Source organism: Python bivittatus, unplaced genomic scaffold (genome assembly GCF_059951505.1).
Source record: "Python bivittatus isolate LINGU-HERP-01145 unplaced genomic scaffold, Pbiv_v1 ctg000020_np1212, whole genome shotgun sequence".
Taxonomy (NCBI): domain Eukaryota; kingdom Metazoa; phylum Chordata; class Lepidosauria; order Squamata; family Pythonidae; genus Python; species Python bivittatus.
This window is the reverse complement of record NW_028277030.1, coordinates 78,153,184-78,172,675: the sequence shown is the minus strand read 5'-3', so window position 1 is coordinate 78,172,675 and position 19,492 is coordinate 78,153,184. Positions and strand designations below refer to the sequence as shown.

Sequence of the window (19,492 nt, the reverse complement as noted above, 5' to 3'; positions counted from 1 at the left end):
CTTGTACCATAGTTCCAAGCAAATTTCAGTTCTGGATTCAGAGTAGTAAGTGATATGTGAATCCTAAAGGAACACAAGGAAGGAAAATTTGGGCAGTTAAAATTTTGCCCATTGACTCATCCTGAACTTAGTGTTCTGAGATTTCCCTTTCTGATTTTTTTTTTCAACTCTAGTGAAATGATAGATTATCTGAATGGTTGGTAATGTTAACATCTGTATGAATTTAAGGAAAAGGTCTCCAGAATGGACAGAATAGTAGCAGAGCACCAACAATTCTCTCATGGACTGAAAGAGCTTCAGGACTGGATGGCAGATACAATTCAGATGCTTGAATCTTATTGCCATCCCACAGCAGACAAAAACGCCCTTGACAATAGAATGGCAAAGCTCGAGGTAAGCAAATGAGATGGCAAAGAATCCTACAGATCAGGAGTTCCATTCTAAATATTTTTACTCATTGGTTTACAGGTAGTCCTCAACTTATGACCATTCATTCAGCGACTGTTCAAAGTTACAGCAGGGCTGAACAAAGGGACTTATGACCTGTGCCCAAAGTTACAGATGTTGTAGCACCCCCATGGTCATGTGATCAAAATTTGGGTGCCTGGCAGCCTGCCCACCCTTAGGACCACAGGGGCACTTCAATTCCCCCACCTGCCTATCTCCCCCTACGTCTATGCTCTTTTGGCTACCCTACACCCTGCCTTGCAGGGTGGCAAGCAGCCCCAGAACCGCATGGCTCTTGGGCTGCAAGAAGCCCCCCAAGTCATAGCTGAAATAGTTGAAGATTTATTCAATAAACTGTTTGCTTGTTTGCATAAGAGACACTTCTGACACAAGCCTCATTTTTGAGACTTGTACATTTACACAGAACTGCCTAAAAACTAAACCATGCAATAGCAACAAATATATTACTGTATGTAAATAATTTCATCCCATCGACAGTTGATTGCCATAGTTGCTATAGCTCAAGACCTATAAGATCTTCCTTGCTGCTGTTGCATTTCTTCCCACTAGCTGTATTATCATGTGATCTAAGTCTGCCATCAAAGCAGATTTCACTAAAAGAATCCCAAGAGCACCAAGACAGTGGTAGGTAAATAAATTGGATTCTAGGAGACTTACATAGTTTACAGCTCAGCAAATAATGGATTAGACCTTCAACCTGAAATTCTCCACAAATATAGAGATGTTCCAGAACTGATATCCCTCTGTACCTTCTATACAGATATACTGAAGGCATTGGTTGAATGTGGATCTCAGGAAAGCAATGACTCAGGAATAGTTTTATTAGAGCCTACAATATACTGTAATTATGCCAACATTCTTTGATACAGCTTAACAAATAAATCATGCTGAGCATCCCGTGCTGAAATTTATATCTCCATCCTGGAGGGAATCTTTTGCAAACAGCTAGTCCTTTAACCTTGATGTTTGGGCTATACACTTACTCCACTGAAAGGGAATAGCATTCAAAATACTATAAGAAATTCTACACTCAGCCTTTGCTTTAAGTTGGTCTCTCCGGCATTGTTTAGCTAGGTGTGAATCATGCATATCAACACAAATCTTTTCTAAAAAGAGGAGGATTGCCTGGATTCTTCTGTTAGTAATGTAGATCCACTTCCATTCTCAGCAAGGCAGCTTGGTGGAAGAGCCAGGATGGTTCATATACATTTATTCTGAATCACTTCCAACATACTGCTTTGTCCCAGACCCCACATGCAAGACCACTCTCCTTTTGAAGATCTTTGCTACAGGTGCACTAAATGATTTCCTCTGCGTAAAAGAGAAAGAACAGCAAGCATATAGCATGTAACTGTTGTTGTTCAGTCATTAAGTCATGTCCGACTCTTCATGACCCCATGAACCATATCACGCCAGGCCTTCCTGTCCTTCACTGCGTCCCAGAGTTTGCTCAATTTCCTGTTCATTGCTTTGGTGATGCTATCTAACCATGTCATCCTCTGCCGTCCCCTTCTCCTTTTGCCTTCCATCTTTCCCAGCATCAGGTTCTTTTCCAAAGAGTCCTCTCTTCACACCTTGCATTTAATATATGAACTTTCCATGACAGAGACATTACTAACAGCCCCACAATAAGACTGATGAGCTCAGGAAAGAGCATGGCTGGGAAACAGGGTGGATGACATACAAGCATCATCCCTAAATTGTGCCTGGTTACCTTAGGGGCTTACACCTGGCCAAAGCAATAGTGTCTCTAAATGGTTGCCGTCCCACCTCCAGCCTTGGGGCTCTAGCTGCTAAAGAACCTGATTCCCAAAGGGTAAATCTCCAGCAGGGCTACATCCCTGTCCTCAGTCAATCAGTTCTCAGTAATATGTACCAGGTCTGTACTTTCTGAAGTTTTGATTATTTTATTTATTTATTTATTTAACACATTTGGGTTCTGCTTCCCAAATTAAAATCTCAGAGTGCTTTATAGTGGTTAATATTTTATACTGATTAATGTGGTTTCTCATGTGGTTACAGCTACCAAAGTTTTAAAAACACACACACACACACCACCACCACTACCTATGCAAGACATCGGAGTGCACTTTTAATTGAAAAAAAATACTGCTGTGTACAGGAGTCTCAGTATCCTTTCATAAGTGCTGAAACACCCAGGTATCAGTGAGCACAACAGATATAAGACTGCTTTATTTCCAGAAAACTGTATAAATATTCTTTCTGAAAACTACAGTTTTGTTAAAGGCTACTAAGAGTGCAGTCTACAGATCGATGAGTGAGACATATGCAGACTAAATATTAGCCAAACTATGTTTTATATGAACATATAATAACTGAACCTCAGCAATATTTTTTCCTCTTGAAAAGCTGATTTGGAAAGATTAAGAACCACAAAGGGGGAACTGCTTAATTTTTTTCATCTTTGGTATGACTCCATTCAAAATGTTTGCTCTAGTAGCATTTTCCCCAGCATTTTCTAAAATGAGAAGCTGTTTGAAAAGCCCTTAGAAGAGAGTGAGGACTGAGGAAAGTGAGGAGATATTTGAACTCATTTCCACTTTATCTGCTCACTTCTTTGGAACATAGTTTTTCAGAGGAAAAAAGGAAAATTGGCTACTTCGGACACTTTTTTTTAAGTAATATATTTTTTTATCCCACCTTTATTATTTTTATAAATAATTCAAGGTGGCGAACTTATCTAATAATCCTTTTTCCTCCTGTTTTCCCCACAACAACAACCCTGTGAGGTGGGTTGGGCTGAGAGAGTGTCTGGCCCAAAGTCACCCAGCTGGCTTTTATCTCTAAAGTGGGACTAGAACTCACATTCTCCTGTTTTCTAGTCTGGTGCCTTAATCACTAAACCAAACTGGCTCTCTTTTTTTATTTTTTTAATTAAAAAATTACATTAGTTTTTAAAAAATTACATTAGTTTTTAAAAAATAAATTAATTTTTAAAATTAAATTTTATTTTTATTGATTGAACAGTATATTAGCTGATATTCAGAAAAGGGGTATAGGATCACAATAAGAATAGAAACAGGGTCTGTTTGCTTTTCAGGCACTCCTTTCATTGAAGCAAGAGAAAGAAATTCAAGTGAAAATGGTGGTGACAAGAGGAGAATCTGTTTTGCAAAATACATCAGTAGAAGGAGCACCTGCGATTGAACAACAGTTGAAAACTCTTAAGGACACCTGGGCTTCCCTCTTGTCTACTTGTATCCACTGCAAAAGGTAAAACACGATATGGGTATGAAAGAATTTATAAAATGTACAATTATATCCTCAGCATAACAAACAGGAAATAGTCTATATCTGTGTTTTTTAAGTGTGGTCCTAGGACCCCTGGGGGTCCTCCAAGGCCCTCTCAGGGATCCACAAAATCAAAATTATTTGCCAGCCTATGTTGAAAAATAATATAATATTAAAATCCCATCAAACGATCATGAGAAGCGGTAGCTGTTCTAGAATCTTTTTCCTTTCCCCTTTATCAAAAGAATACTAATTCAAATGTTGTCAAACAACACGTATCCACAATCAGTTGCTCTTGATCAGAGATCAAGTATACATTTCTCCTTGTTGTGATGGATAATTCCCTTAGATATCTCCCTGAAATCCAGTTTTTGCTTTTTCACTAAAGGACCAAACACTTGGGGCTGTCAGTGAAGTGAAGTAGCTGGGCTCGTACTCACACATAGAGACAGCCAGGACAGTTTTCAAAGTAACACCAACAGCCTTGCAAATAGCAGAGTTGCTTTAATAGTACTCTAAGGTGGAGTACTTCTTATGAATGCCTTGTACATCTCTAATATATAATGTACAACATGTTCTTAGTATATATAAAACAAATAGCACCATTTGTTGATACTATATGTTTAAAATATTTAAGTATTTGGAACTAGGTTATTAAATTATTCTGATACAGATATAACTATATGTATTAATTTTAACATTTCAGCCAGCTTGAAGGAGCTCTCTCCAAGTGGACAAGCTACCAAGATGATGTTCAACAGTTTACTAGTTGGATGGACAAAGTGGAAGCAATAATGAATGCCTCAGAAAGACAGTATTCCGAACTGAGGGAAAAAAAATCTTCACTCAGCAAATCTAAGGCTTGTAGAAAGTCTATCCTTAAAAAAAATAATTATAGCAGCATTCTCAGACAGAACAAGAAATGTTACATTCTTCTTTGAGGAGTTGCTTTCTCTTGGCATACTAAAGTCTATTTTTCAACTGTGTGAAAAAGCTTTTTTCTTTAATGTAAACAGCTGCTATTGAAAAAAAAATTTCTATCTGTGTTCTAACTACATGTGTATCTTCAGAATAGAACTTAAATTTTGTGCTTATTATTGTTTAATCAATGAATGTAGCATTATTATTATTATTATTATTATTATTATTATTATTTTAACAAATCCCTAAGAACCCTCAACAGTTCACAGATAAAATAATGACAATATTTAAGAAAACTGATAGCCGGAAGTTTTTAAATGTTTGATTTTTTTTATTCAAATGTTTAAAAAATTAACTGTACAACTCAAAAAATAAGGTGTGCAGAAGTCTAGGAACAGAGGATGGTTCTTCACCATAAATTCCATCTCAATCATGGCCCAAGCAATATTCTGCAGGGTTAAGTACGTGTTTGTGATCTGTGAATCTTGCAGGTTTTGTTGTGCACAGGGTCTCAGTTCTTCGTGGTCAGTATAGTAATTCGCAATTCAGATTGTTAAATGTTCTTTTCAAACTTTGCTTCAGATTGGCTCCAGAAATATCCCAAGATTTGTATAACAGATACAGAGGAATAAATTTACTGTTTAGACTCATTTTTTTCCTTTATGGTAACAGGACTGTAGGCAAGGCAAAGCCTTCCTGAGTTTTTGACCCTGGCAAAATGAATCCCTTTATTTCCTGTAGTTAAGTCCTGATTGTAGGTGATTTATAATACATATTATTTTAGGTGGTTAAATTGATGTTTGTTCTTTACAGTTGCTTAAGGAAGAAATATTAAGTCACAGTACACTGCTGGAAACTATTGAAGTCAAAAGCACGGACATGACTGAGCATTATGTCACTCAGCTTGAACTTCAAGATCTTCGTGAGAGATACCAGTTTCTCAAAGACAGAATAATGGTATTGTTACATTTTACAATGCTATGTATATTCTTCTTGAATATAATTGTTTAGAGTAGGTGTGTAGAGAAATGCCTTTGTTTCTTTGCCCACATATTTCATAGCATTTGCATATTTGTGTGTATGTGCACATGTGTGTATTTTGAATGCATTTATATTAATTAAAAACATTATTTTTGTTAATTCCCATGTCAACTTGATAAATTAAACACTAGGATTGGCATATTAATCTCTTAGCTATATCACTCATTTATTTAAGCACACAAGAAATAGTACAGAAATAAAATCCCACCATTATATATAGTACTTGGTCAGTGTCAGGAAAGCCTGATGACTTATACCATAATGGGATATTTCTGATAATAATAGGAAACAATAACTAAAGCTGAAGAATATGTTCACTTGCATCAAGAGTACCAAAGGAATTTGAAGGCTTTTGAAGTATGGCTGGAAAAAGAACAGGAGAAACTTGGCTGTTTATCACATCTTGAAGGTGATACGGAGAGATATGAAGCAACACTCCAAGAACTCCAGGTAGATTTTTAAAAATATGTTTTGTCCTATAAATAAATATTTTGCAGTTTATCTTTTTTAAACTCCAATCAACTTGGAGCAGGAGTTAGGTTGAATTTTTCAGATATGTCAAGACAATGATGGTTGTTTCAATATCAATATCAACTGCTAAAGCAATATTCAGTACATCCTGCAAGCTTGTCAGTCTTTGTTAGGCTGTCTTTTAATGTTTTAAACTTGTCTAGAGCATCCAAAAATCACTATCTTATTTTGAGTGAATTTATTTTGTTTCCAAACTGATAGGCAATATCAACCATTTGACCTTGCAAATAAAAAATACTAAAGTGCATTAATTGGGCATATTATGCAAAATCCTGATACTTTATAGGGCTATGCAGGCTTTGAAAATAATTTGGAAGGAGTACTTTAGACTTCTTTAATGAGTGAACAGATTAAAACAACCATACATTTTTGTCAGGGTTGCAGAAACAGTTATACCTTAAGCAATCTAATACAAACATCTGGTTTAGAAAGTGTTATATGCAATAATTTTGCATTTCAGGAATTACAGGTACATTGTGCTGAAGGACAAGCATTGCTGAATGCAACACTCCATGCTAGGGAAGAAGTAATCCCATGGGGTACACCCCAGTTGGAAGAAAGAGTATTGGAGTCCATCCGTCAAGATTGGACAGTCTACCAACACAAGCTTTCTGAAATTAGGATACAGCTAAATACTAGTTTAAGCAGACTGAAGCTGATGGAGAATAAATTTCTGAAGATGGATCAATGGCTCAAAACTCTGGAGGACAAAGTTAATATCAGGACTACCCGGCAATCTGACCGAGCCACAAAGGAAATCCAGCTTCAGCAGATGAAGGTGATGAAACTATATGATCATGAGCACCACTGTTCCTTTCCTTCTCTTTATCGTAGTTACTGATAACTCATACAACTGAAAGCTGAGCATTTATTTCAATCTATACAGATATATTTATATTGTTAAGCTAAATATGAAACATTATTGTTATTTCTTTCAAGATCAATCTTGTTGTCTCTTTACACTACCAGCATATTAAGAATAGATATTAGGAATAAGGGTGCCCACTCTATTTTTTAATTATTTGTTTTGGAGAAATAATAGGAATGGATTTGTTTGCATTCCTATTATTTCCCCAAAACAAATATGCATTCTTTTTTTCTTTTTCCAAACATCCTATTTTTCTATCTCACTACCACATCAGAATGTTCATGCTGATTTTTATGCAATACTTTTGTAATCCAAAGTATAGCAAGGAACCTTTATACAAAAACTGCACCTTGAAATTCAACTGCTAAAAAAACAAAAGACATTTTCATTCCATTTAATTTGAGAAAAGTTGATTAGGTTAGTTTGTATTAAAGTGCTAATCTAACACAGTTTGCTCCTCTCCCTAGCAGACAGCAGCTCAGATTACTTATGCATCTTTTGTATAAAGGTAGTCCTCAACTTACGACCACAATTGGGACTGGAACTTCTGTTGCTAAGCAGGTTGTTAAGTGAGTCACACCCAATTTTACGACCTTTTTTGCCATGGTTGTTAAGCGAATCACTGTAGTGCTTCCCCCACTGACTTTGTCGGAAGTCCCCTAGGAAGGTCGCAAATGGTGATCATGTGACCCTGGGACACTGCAACCATCATAAATACATGCTGGTTGCCAAGTGCCCAAATTTTGATCATGTGATCGTGTGGATGCTGCAATGGTTTTAAGTGCAAGGAATGGCCGTAAGTCACTTACGTAACTTTGAATGGTCATTAAACAACTGGTTGTAAGTTGAGGACTACCTGTAGGCTCAAAATACAGAGAGATAAGTCGGTTATGTGATGTTGATGGGAAGAAGTTGAAACATGAGAAGGCAGCAGAATCAACTGTGTGAAAGTGTTATGGGTATAAGAAGAACGGGAGTTTGTATGAGTCAAGTGAATAATCTTTGAATATTTGAGAATGAAGGGAATATTGTCAACAGAGTAGGTTTTTTGTGTTTATGTATGAGATCTGATTGATATATGAAAGGATAATGAACATAATAAAAGAAGCAAAAATACCTTCATAAAATTTACTTAATTCCACCTATGGAACAACAAGATTCTGCTTCACCAAGTTCTTTTTTTAACAACTAAAAACACTGTTGTGTGTTTCTATTTGTGTTTGTGTAACATATCTGTAATTTATAATTAAAACTACATGCTTATGATTCTTCATTTTATAAATTGAGATTCATGTTTCCATATTTTTCTGATGTTTTTAAGAGTTCTATAAACCACATTTATGTCATTTCTGAAATTTTTTAAAAATATGTCTTTATTTCAGAATTGGCATGAAGAAATAACAGTCTATAAAAATGAAGTTGAAGAAGTTGGATTGTTGGCCCAGCATTTCCTGGAGGAAAGTCATACTTCTAGTAGGATGGGGAGACAAGCAACCCAGCTTGCTTCTCGATACCAAACTCTTGTTCTTCATGTACTGGTAAATATGAAAATGTTTTGAAAGTATTATGCAATACTACTTGGACAATATTTTTTTTAGATATGCTTCTAAATGCTTTATTTTTAGAAATGATTGGGCAGCCATTCTGCCTCTCTTATCTCTCTATGTCTGAAGATTTAATTATACATCAAAATGTTACTGCTAAGGATCATTCACCAGCTATTAATATTCAACTGGAGGGTTAGGCTAAAATTAGTTTCAGTCCTTTATATTACACTGTACTGCTCTCAATCTATCTTTATAATTTTCATCTGTTTTAGAACAAGAGCTCTTATTCTTCTTACATAAGAGGTGACAGTTCAGGAAATGAAAATGATGATTTATCAATTAGCTCTGTCCCAAATGTATCATTTTTAAAAAAAATATATACAGAAATAGTGAAGGAGTATTGAATTGTCAGCATAAGCAAAACAAAGTTTCACCTTCTAAGACAGAACAGGTGGTCTGAGTGAAGTAAGACAGTCAATACCGTATTTTTCCGACTATAAGACGATACTTTTTTCTAAAATCCTTACCCTAAAAATTGAAGGGCGTCTTATTCAAGGAAGTCAGCTGAGAATCGCGCGGTTCCAAACTGCCCATACTTTGTCTCTGCAGACAGGCTTCCTCCTATTGCTAGCCTCCAATCACGAGTGAAATAGCTTGAGTCTGCAAACAGACTTCCTCCAATCACAAGCCTGATGTAACTGACGTCAGCTGATGCTGAACAAACCAATTAGAGAAAGGCTGATTGCAGAGACAAGCTATCTGCAGTTTCACTCGTGCTTGAATGTAATCAGTTAAGCAAAAGAGCCTGGAAATAGAGCTGCAGAGAGACGGTTTGGACCTCCTCCCACCGAGTATATCAGGTAAATGTTAACTAATTACTAAATAAAAATGTGTTCTGCACTATCTTTAAAATATTGATTTTTTAAATTTTGGGCTGGAAAAGTGGGGGTCGTCTTGTACATGGGGGCGCCTTATTGTCAGAAAAATACGGTATTTATGTTTCCATATGGCAAGAGTTTTCTTGCCTGTATTAAGAATGATCTAATAGCAATAGTTGAGGTACAGTATACCCCATTGTATACTGTATTTCACTGATAAATAGAGTATTTTGTGGGTTTAATAGAGGTGTGACTATCAAGAAATAGATGAATAACAACTCTTACTTCTCCTCTGCTTGCAGGAGCAAATAAAATTCCTAGAAGAAGAAATTCGAAGTTTGGAGGAATCTGAACTAGCTTTCAGTGCTTACAAAGATTGGTCTGAAGCTATCCTTAGGAAATTCAGAAATGTTGTGACAAAATCTGATGTAGTGGATAGAGCATTAATGGAGAAAAAAATGCATAAACTTGAGGTAAAGCTCATTTGCAATCTGTATTGTCACTGCATATTTAATATAAATAACTATTAATGTTTAAATCATAAATATAGCACCACAGGGATTTAGAAACCCACAGAACAGTGGATTTCAAACTACCTATACAGAAAAACAGTTTTGCATTGGTTCATAGAAATACTAGATTTATAGACCCATTGTAGAGAATGAATTGTAGTTAAGAACGAGCGTTGCTGCTTGTTATTTGACTATTCTGGAACAGTGCTTGGAGAAGGAGAACTGAAATAGCTGGCAGATTGTTCTTCAACTCTGCATTTTATCCTAAGGAATTTTAATAAAATGGCTGAATTACTGAGCTATAGCAAGATTTCTGGGATACCATTTGGAAAATGTTCTGTTTCGGTAACAGAATCTTTTAGAATTTGAAATACTCAGAATAGATGACATGACATTTTCTTGTATACCTTTCCATAATTTTCAGTTCAGTCTTTTTTTTCCTTCTTGAGCAGTATACACAATAAATGTTTATGTCCAATGATTAAATTAGTAAAAAAAAGAATGTGATATGTAAACTGATTAAATGCTATGTAACCTCAAAAGCCTATGTTTTTCCATGATAATATATAGAGGCACATATGGGGGCATCAGTGGAATTATATCAATAATATCTAAGGGGTATGATTGAAAGCTGCAGCAAATAATGGGTACATATTATTTGGAACAAAATTTAGAAATCAAAACAAAAAGAATGATGTCTTGTTAATATATCACTTTTACTCAGAAGCAAACATTAATTAAGAGCTGCCAATTCTGTGGCCAAATACAAGTAGGATAAATTCTAAGCAATAGCAACTTTAAGCCACCAATTATCTTGTATCCATTATTTCCTGATTTTGACAAAAAGTTATAATTTACATCTTCCTGGTTTGATTGCTCGTGCCTCAGACAGAATTTGAAGTGCTCTGTGCATGGTCAAAAATCCTGTTTGAACACATCCTAGTAAGTCAAAATGTGATCAACTGAACCAACATCTAGCAATGGAATATCTCTGAATTTGCACAAATTACTTATTACTTTGCCCCATCAGTATAAAATATTGTGCATTTTCTGTTCACAGGATCTCATGAGCGACATGGAAGTTGGTCACAGTTTGCTCAAATCTGCCCGTGAGAAGGGAGAGAGAGCTATTAAGTATATTGAAGGAAATGAAGCTGAACAGCTAAAGAAACAAGTCAGTGATTATGTAGAACAACTTGATGAGATGACCTGCTCTATCAGAAAAGAATGTACAACTTTAGAGAAATGTCTCCACTTAACAAAAGAATTCTTAGATAAGTACAAAGTACAGACTCAATGGCTAACAGATTATCAGATCATACTACACAATACAGTGGATCCCAAAATGGAATTATATGAGAAAAAGGCACAGTTATCAAAATACAAGGTAAAGATATTGTTTTGGCTTACAAAATGAGAGGATTCTTCAATCAGAAACCTATTTATTAAAATATTTTCAGTAGATATTTTCAGATATCCACTTTGACAGCCTAAATTTCACTGATGCTTGCTTGTTAAATACCATCCTTAAATATAGTATTATCAATATAATCATTATATAAGCAGACCTTGACAAAGTTTCAGTGTTCTCCCTAAGTTACAATCATGCAGCAGTCATGCAACATGATCCAGCAAACACTTTCTAGTGTCCCTGTTTTTGTAATGCTGGTTAGTGAGATTTTTTTTTTTCTGATTAATGTTCAGGTTGTGAAAAAGTATTATGTCAAACCCTTTTCCTAAGAAGTGGAGATTAATCAAGTTTTTCCCTTTTCGCTTTGTTTACCTTTCAAAAGACCTTTGTGTCAAATTCACAGAATAGATTCTTTTTTATAAATAATGGGAAATGACCACATTTCTTATGGATCAAAAATCCCTTTTGTACTAATATGGATAAATGTTGGAAAGGACCAAACTTCAAACAGGGTTATTTGTTTAAGGTGACATAATTTTTTTTCATTTATTATTTATTTATCACGTTTATATAGTTGCCCATCTTATGCAAAGCAACTCTGGGTGGCATACAACAATTAAATAAAACAACAAATAGATAAAAACAATCAATATAAAAAGTTAAAAAGTGATTATTAAAATGAAAACATTATCAAAAAATTAAAAACTTCCTATATTTTGTTGAGTTCTGTCCCTACAAAAAGAAGGTGGTTTTCCATAGTTATTTATTTATTTTACATTATATATTTTAAAACATTTTACATTATATTTATTTGTTTTAAAACATTATTTAACTGCATTTTAATTTTAGACAGTGCAGCAGACTATATTGTCTCACGAACCTTTGATCAAATCTGTTATGGAAAAAGGAGAATGCCTCCTTGAATTGATCTGTGATGCTAATTTAGCTGAGAATATTCAAAAACTTCAGAATGAATACCAGGAGCTCTGCAACATAGCAAAGGTAAATTGTTTTCTACTAAGTAAATTTTTGCTTGCTATATGGATTGTCTACATTAATGTAACTATATTTCATTTAGCCGAAGAGAGTGTTCTGTCTTCTGAGAGTAATTCTTGAACCTCTCAAAATCCTGTCAAAGTAGCAACTTGCTCTTGTGTTAAGAGAAGATGAGTCACCATCCTGTAAAATGCCTTCTTTAAGGTGGCAGTTTATAAATGATTTGCCAATTTAGAGGCAGAACTACTGATAGCTATTTTTAGGAAAGAAACAAAATAAAAAGGATTTTTGTATTGATGAGTTAGAAAACAGGACAGTTGACCTTTTCAGAATGAAGATCTGAGATGATTATCATTTGAAACAACCATTGAAAAGTATCTGGTTTCTGTTAATGCAGATACAGGTTGCAAGCTTGGAAGAGAAAGTGAGACAACATGAAGAATATAATAGTGTCTTACAAGAAGTGGAAAAATGGCTGTTACAGATGTCCAGCAGGCTGATTACTCCTGAACTCATGGAGAACAGTGATCTAGAAGTTATAACACAACAATTGGCCAGTCATAAGGTAGGTCTGTATAATCAATAACTCTTTAGTAGAAAAGATGGTTGTTGTAGTTTGTAGTTCAAGTAAAGAACTCTTAGTCTTCTAATATTCATAGCTTTTCTTTGAAAGGTTTTCTCCCAAGCAGATTAACATTTAAGACAAAATAAAAAGTAGTTTCTATACAAATAGATTTCTCTTATTTTAGAAGCTATTTTGTTTTGTTTAAATCAAAACAGCAAAGTTAAATAAATAAATCAAGTAACAGATGTTGACAATTGGATTTTTGTATTGTCGAAGGCTTTCACGGCTGGCATACGATGGCTGGTGTGGGTCTTCCGGGCTGTGTGGCCGTGTTCTTGAAGTTCTGTTTCCTAACGTTTTGCCAGCACCTGTGGCCGGCATCTTCAGAGTGCAGGAGCACAGACAGGAGCAGTTCTGCTCCTGTCTTTTCTCCTACACTCTGAATATGCCGGTCACAGGTGCTGGCAAAACGTTAGGAAACAGAACTTCAAGAACACGGCCACACAGCCCGGAAGACCCACACCAGCCAATTGGATTTTTCATTATTGCCTACAGATATATAAATATTGATATTATATATACAGAAATACATAGAAACAGTATGTATCCAATGTTTCTTAAGGAAAAGACTACTACCTTCCCCAAATATTAGATTATTTTCAACAAACATTATATATAGTATGATTGTAATTTTTTTTTAACTGTTCAGTCATGTCCGATTCTCAGAGACTGCCTGGACAAGTCCCTGCAATTTTCTTAGCAACATTTTTCAGAAGTGATTTCCCCTTGCCTTTTTCCTAGGGCTGAGAGAAAGTGACTGGCCCAAGGTCACTCAGCTGGCTTTTTCCATAGGCGGGACTAGAACTCACAGTTTCTCAGTTTCTAGCCTGATGCCTTAACGGGCATCTCTTGATTGTAATACAGTATATAAACATTGCTGTAATTTTAACATTAAATCATTTTTTTGTTGATTTATAATGTAAGATCTTATATATAGCTTCCTATGTTTGTAGACATAGGAAGCTATATATAAGATATATGTATATATCTTATACATATTTTTCTTATAAATCCCAGAAAATATTTCTTTTTATTAGACTTTATGTATGCCAACTACTAAGGTTTTTAAAAAAGATAAAGCTGAATTATTTTTTTTAAAAAATTGTAAAATATTTTAAAATTATAACCTATAAAAAGCTTACTCAGGTGTTTCAAAAACCTTTCAAAAATGAACAAATGTGTTAGGGTTATTGAGAAAATTTTTGGAATTAACTGGGCAGCACGTAAATAGCATCATAAAGTTGGAAGGGGACATTTAGTCATAAATTCTCTGCTCAATGTGGCAATTCAAATTAAGCATACCTGTTCAGCCTCTGTTTGAACACATCCTGTAAGGATTTAGAGTTTACAACCTCAGTAATTGGTTCCACTGTAGAACTCATTGTTAGACAGGTTTTCCTTAACATTCAATTGTAATATATTTTCCTATCATTTAAGAGAATTTTGACCTTCCTGTAATTTAAGACTACTTCATAATCTTTTCAATGCTGCTCTCTTAGGCAACAATGGAAGAAATTGCAGGATTTGAAGATCACCTGAACATCCTTAAAAGCAAGGGAGATTACTTAATCAAAGAGTGTGCAGAACATCTCCAAGCAAAATTTAAGCAAAACATAGAAACCCAGCTGCAGGGAACAAGAGATAGCTATTCAGCCATCTGTAGCACTACTCAAAGAGTAAGCATCAATCTGTTAATGTTGAGCAGGGGACAGGGGAACAAACTGGTGGCAGTTATGGTACAAACTGGCTCAAAATAAATAAGATCCTGGAATCGTTTCCTAACAGTTTCTGAAGAATGAATTTAATAATAGATGGGGAAAAATCTTGAAAACATTCTCAAAAGTAGAATATTTCAAGACAAACTGTGGAATAACATGTGTGGAGGAAATATTAACTTTATATTAATTAGCATTATAAAAGTACAATTATGTCTACAGTCTAGAACTCAGTTTAACCTGCCAGACTACCTTCTTGGCCAAGGGTCCATTTTCAGTTGATAAGAATGGAGCATTGATATTAAAGGAATTCTTTACTTCTTGTAGGTATACCAAAGTTTGGAATACGAACTCCAGAAACATGTTAACCATCAGGATACCCTTCAGCAGTGCCAGGCTTGGCTCACTACAGTTTGTCCAGAGTTAGAGGCAAATCCTCATCGACCTTCCAGTTCAGCAGATGCTGTTAAGCAGGTATGAGCAATCTACATGGAAAAATGTGGTTAAAACAGTCCATACATCAAAAATATACCAATAAGAAATCTTAGAGATTTTCTACAGAGTTCTTAGACGAAATTCAAGGATTCCATCTCAAAATATTTTCCTTTTCAAAGTACTGAATACTTTTCAAATCACACAGTTTTGCACTAAACAAAACAAGCTCACTTGTTTATGTAGTTTATGGCATTTGTTAAACCGATTGTGTTGTATACAAAGTTCGATGTGTAAACTCTACAAATCTATTAACCATTAAAAATTTGTTTCTGTTCTTGAGACATGTTTTGATATCTTAAATCTTATACTCATCTAATATTTCTGCTTATTTAACCTCAGTGTTCAACATGTTGCTGAAAGAATGTATTTATTATGTGTCATCGCCTTTCTCGGAAAATAACTGATAAAGACAAACACAGAGAGAGAAATACACAGCATAAATATGCAAATGCTTACTTTACTAGCTACTATTAATTTGAGATCATTTTCCCTAGAATGGTATTTTTGGGTATTCACCAGGGTGAACCTTTGAAATATGCTGCTTATAAATTTAACATAGAATAGATCCATAGTGACAAAACCTAGTGGTATTCTTGTGTTTTACTACACACAAATAATTATCCTTCTAAGTTTACTGTGCAAATATAAAAACACATTTTTCTTTTAGGAGAACAGACTTTCAAAAATATTATATTTGAGATGGTAATGCTATGAAGACTGGACTGGATTAAGACCTATGGAAAGGAACCATACAATGATGAATGTGTTCAGATGGAGAATAGTTTGTGCAGACAGTCCATCTGTTGTTTTTAATTCTGCAGTAAAAAGCTGAATCCTGTCCTTTTTCTTCAGTGAAAAAGTGGTTCAGACCTCAGCTGGGCAAATCCACTGAAACATATATATGACATATACGCAGATCTGTGGAAGCCCAAGAGATACTTTTAATTAAAAAGTTAAATGCAATCTGAACTATTCACATTCTTAATGTTGTGGACAATTCAGAAGCATAATCAATACAGAGTCCCTTGTGTTACTAATATTTCCAGAAAGAAATACGTAATTTATACCAATATTCTGAACAGTTTATTATTTTGCACTGATTTAAAAAAGTAGCAATATTGCTATTTTTTATCATTTTCAAAGCATTTTCAGGGGACTTTGATAATCTATGTTTTGTTGTTCATCTTCACTTATTCTTTCTAGGTGAAGCATTTCAGAGCCCTACAAGAGCAGGCAAACACCTATTTGGATCTATTATGCTCCATGGGTGATTTATCAGACAGCAAAGTGAAAAATGCAGCAACAGACATTCAAGTAGCAAAGCAAACGGTATGGGATAAACTATAACAGCTGTTCTGTAATCCTTCTTAGACATGTAATTATGTTTTTTTACAGGTTCATATTAGGTAATAATTGGTTTGAAGAAATGATACTGTACTTCAATTAACGAAGCAGATTGTATGAGGCAAATTGTAGAAGCTGTTCTCTAATTCTTCTTAGACATGTGATTATCTTACTTTCTCACCAGTTAGGTAATTAAGAAATATGCTTACAGCTACGCTTACAGAAGTTGTTTCCTTAAACTCCAGAATGAAAGATAATAAAGAAGGAGGAAAGAATATAACTCAAAATAGAATCCAAAGATAATAAACCTTTGCTGTGTTTAATTCTTTAAGAAAATCTGCTACTTTCTGACAAGGAGGTTCATCTGACTTGTTAAGGATGCTATATTAAGGTTGAATCTTTAATGAATTATAACTGTTATAAGGATGGTTACAACTGTTTTAATGTGCATAGGGTTAAGATACCATGAACATTAGAGATAAAAGCTTCCTTTATCTTCCATCCCTATAGGTTATCCCCACCTTCTAGTGTAAACCTGCTACAAGAATCTGACCTACATAAATGGACAGTGTACATCTAAGACAGCCCAAAATAATTACATTAAAATATTTCCATTACCCTTTCCTGTATTTTTCAGATTGAAGATAGGATAATGAACTCCCAGTATCTTGCTCAGGGCTGGGAGGAAATAAAGCAAATGAAAGAAGAACTTTGGATTTATTTCCAGGATGCAGAACAGCAACTGCAGAATATAAAGAGACGAGGGGCAGAGCTGGAATTAAATATTGCTCATAATATGGTTTTGCAGGTAAAGGTAAGGAGCAGCTCTTATTTTATTAACAAGAAATACAGAATTCATAGTTTACTTCTGAAATTGTCTGACTTCCATATGACCATGGAAAATTAATACAATTCTTAAACCAGCAGTAATATTTTTAAAGCTCAAATAGAAACCTGAAAAAGACAGTCTGCTTTAGTGAACAGCAGCAAAAACGCTGCACTTCAGAAACTTTGACACATTTCTTACAAATCATTTTGAAACATGCACCTTACTATTATATATTATTTATTTAGAACAAATGCAGGCACTCAGAAAGAAGCGGAGCAGGAGTGGCACTTTTTCAGTCATGCTACACTGTGTTAGAAGGTAGAGAGTTGAAGTGCCTTTTTGAATTCTATAACTGCCTCCGTTTCCATAAAATAAACTATAATCTGTGAACAAGAGGTTCTCTAAAGTTGAAATAAAAAAGATGCAAGAAAATAAAATTTCAGGAAATAAATGATCATATCAGGTACATAAAATTATATGCAGATGATGTTGCACTTACAGTTACTCATCCAAGCACTCTTTAGAACTGAAAATGGAATATACACAGCAGTACAGTTCAGCATAATTGGATTAGTAGGAACAAGACTGAAATGATGACATGGAACTTATCTGAGGAAGGAAATCTATTTACAGCAAGCAATGAGGTTCAACGTTATTGCTAAAAAGATTTGGTATTTGGGAATCTATTTAACAAAGCATAATAAAAAAAATTATGAACAATTACTCCCTGATCTGAGAAAGTATAACGGGAGATACTTCTAGAAGCTGTCTTGGTTAGGAAAAAATGCAGCAGTAAAAATGAACATCGTATTAAGGTTTAATGTTTTGTTCCCAATGATTCCAAGAAGAATTGAAGATAAGGCAATAGATGACCGGCAGAGAAAAACCACCAATTGTATATGGTCTAATAAAAGACTGCGGGCAATGTTTAAGATTTTATAATACTTGAATGAACAAGGTGGACTGCCTACACCAAACTTTAAATTGTACACCAAGCCTGTTGCTTAATTTGGCTAACAGATTGGATTATAACATGTTATGGTTGGATTGCTTCTGGGGTAGGAACAGGACTTCCATGTGGCTTATTTAAAAGAGACAGTTCTCTAAACCATAAGCTAAAGCCTTTGTAAAAAAAAGGAACAGGAGCTGATGGAAAATAAGATTGGCTTTTTTAGTTTTAGCAACTTCTGCTTGCATGAAGTGATGAAAGCATAGGCAGATCTGCTAAGCAGAATGAAGTGGCTTAGAGAAGTAGCAAGGTACACTTAGAGAAGCAGCAAGGTTTAGAAAGAGTTTTGATTGTTATTTGGCTTCCACTTGCCATATATATTAACCTACTCTTCCTTCACCAATTATAAAGAAAGATTCAGCCATCAGTACAGCTGATTTTTGTACATGGAATAAGTCACAGTGGTATCTTATCCTTTGCACCAGGGATTAAATATTTTGGTCCACTTCTGACTGAAAGCAAAGAATACTGCAATTCTCATGCACTCTAAGCCTTACACATGAAAACAGATCTGTCACCATCTACCTTTCCAGATTCTCTCATTTCTACACTCACAGTGAAAAACACTTTTTCCCCCAAACAGTGGAGATACTAGTAGAAAGAGTTACCTGGAGGTAAATCCATCATGATCCAGGCTTGAATTTCAGATAAAGATTTGGGGCTCATAAAGGAACTAGGAGAATGAGTGTTCTGATTTCTTCAGTCAAGAAAAGTGTTGATAATACTAGTTTGCACCATTTAAAACAAGGTTCTCTTAACAACAAATACTGTCTCCAAATGTTCAGATCCATGACTGAATTTGAAAGATTTTGTGCAAGATTTATAAATTAGTATTTTCCCCATGCACAGAAAGCCTTTTATCATTATTTCTCCTCTAGACCTACATGTGAAATAAGAATAATGGAAATAGCTTCTTCCCCACAACCAAAGCCTTTTATTAAGACTACATAATTTAAATCTTCGAAACTGTGGACTACTATATTTTTAATATAAAATAGTATAAAGGAAATTCAAAGTAATATTTTTTTAAAGAAGACCAGCTTCAGAGAG

At 34.8% G+C, this 19,492-nt stretch overlaps 1 protein-coding gene across 1 annotated transcript in view; it reads left to right on the top strand.

Annotated features, from left to right (window-relative positions):
• The window catches only part of SYNE1 (spectrin repeat containing nuclear envelope protein 1), a 246,712-nt gene that overhangs the window by 78,978 nt on the left and 148,242 nt on the right, over positions 1 to 19,492 (top strand). Inside the window, exons 50-64 of the mRNA XM_088142170.1 lie at positions 229 to 393; positions 3,530 to 3,702; positions 4,427 to 4,580; positions 5,455 to 5,598; positions 5,968 to 6,132; positions 6,674 to 6,991; positions 8,464 to 8,619; positions 9,809 to 9,979; positions 11,079 to 11,405; positions 12,279 to 12,431; positions 12,823 to 12,990; positions 14,550 to 14,726; positions 15,093 to 15,239; positions 16,464 to 16,589; positions 17,242 to 17,418. Of these exons, the coding sequence (XP_087998296.1) occupies positions 229 to 393; positions 3,530 to 3,702; positions 4,427 to 4,580; positions 5,455 to 5,598; positions 5,968 to 6,132; positions 6,674 to 6,991; positions 8,464 to 8,619; positions 9,809 to 9,979; positions 11,079 to 11,405; positions 12,279 to 12,431; positions 12,823 to 12,990; positions 14,550 to 14,726; positions 15,093 to 15,239; positions 16,464 to 16,589; positions 17,242 to 17,418 (2,721 nt within the window). The remainder of the gene's footprint in view (positions 1 to 228; positions 394 to 3,529; positions 3,703 to 4,426; positions 4,581 to 5,454; positions 5,599 to 5,967; positions 6,133 to 6,673; positions 6,992 to 8,463; positions 8,620 to 9,808; positions 9,980 to 11,078; positions 11,406 to 12,278; positions 12,432 to 12,822; positions 12,991 to 14,549; positions 14,727 to 15,092; positions 15,240 to 16,463; positions 16,590 to 17,241; positions 17,419 to 19,492) is intronic.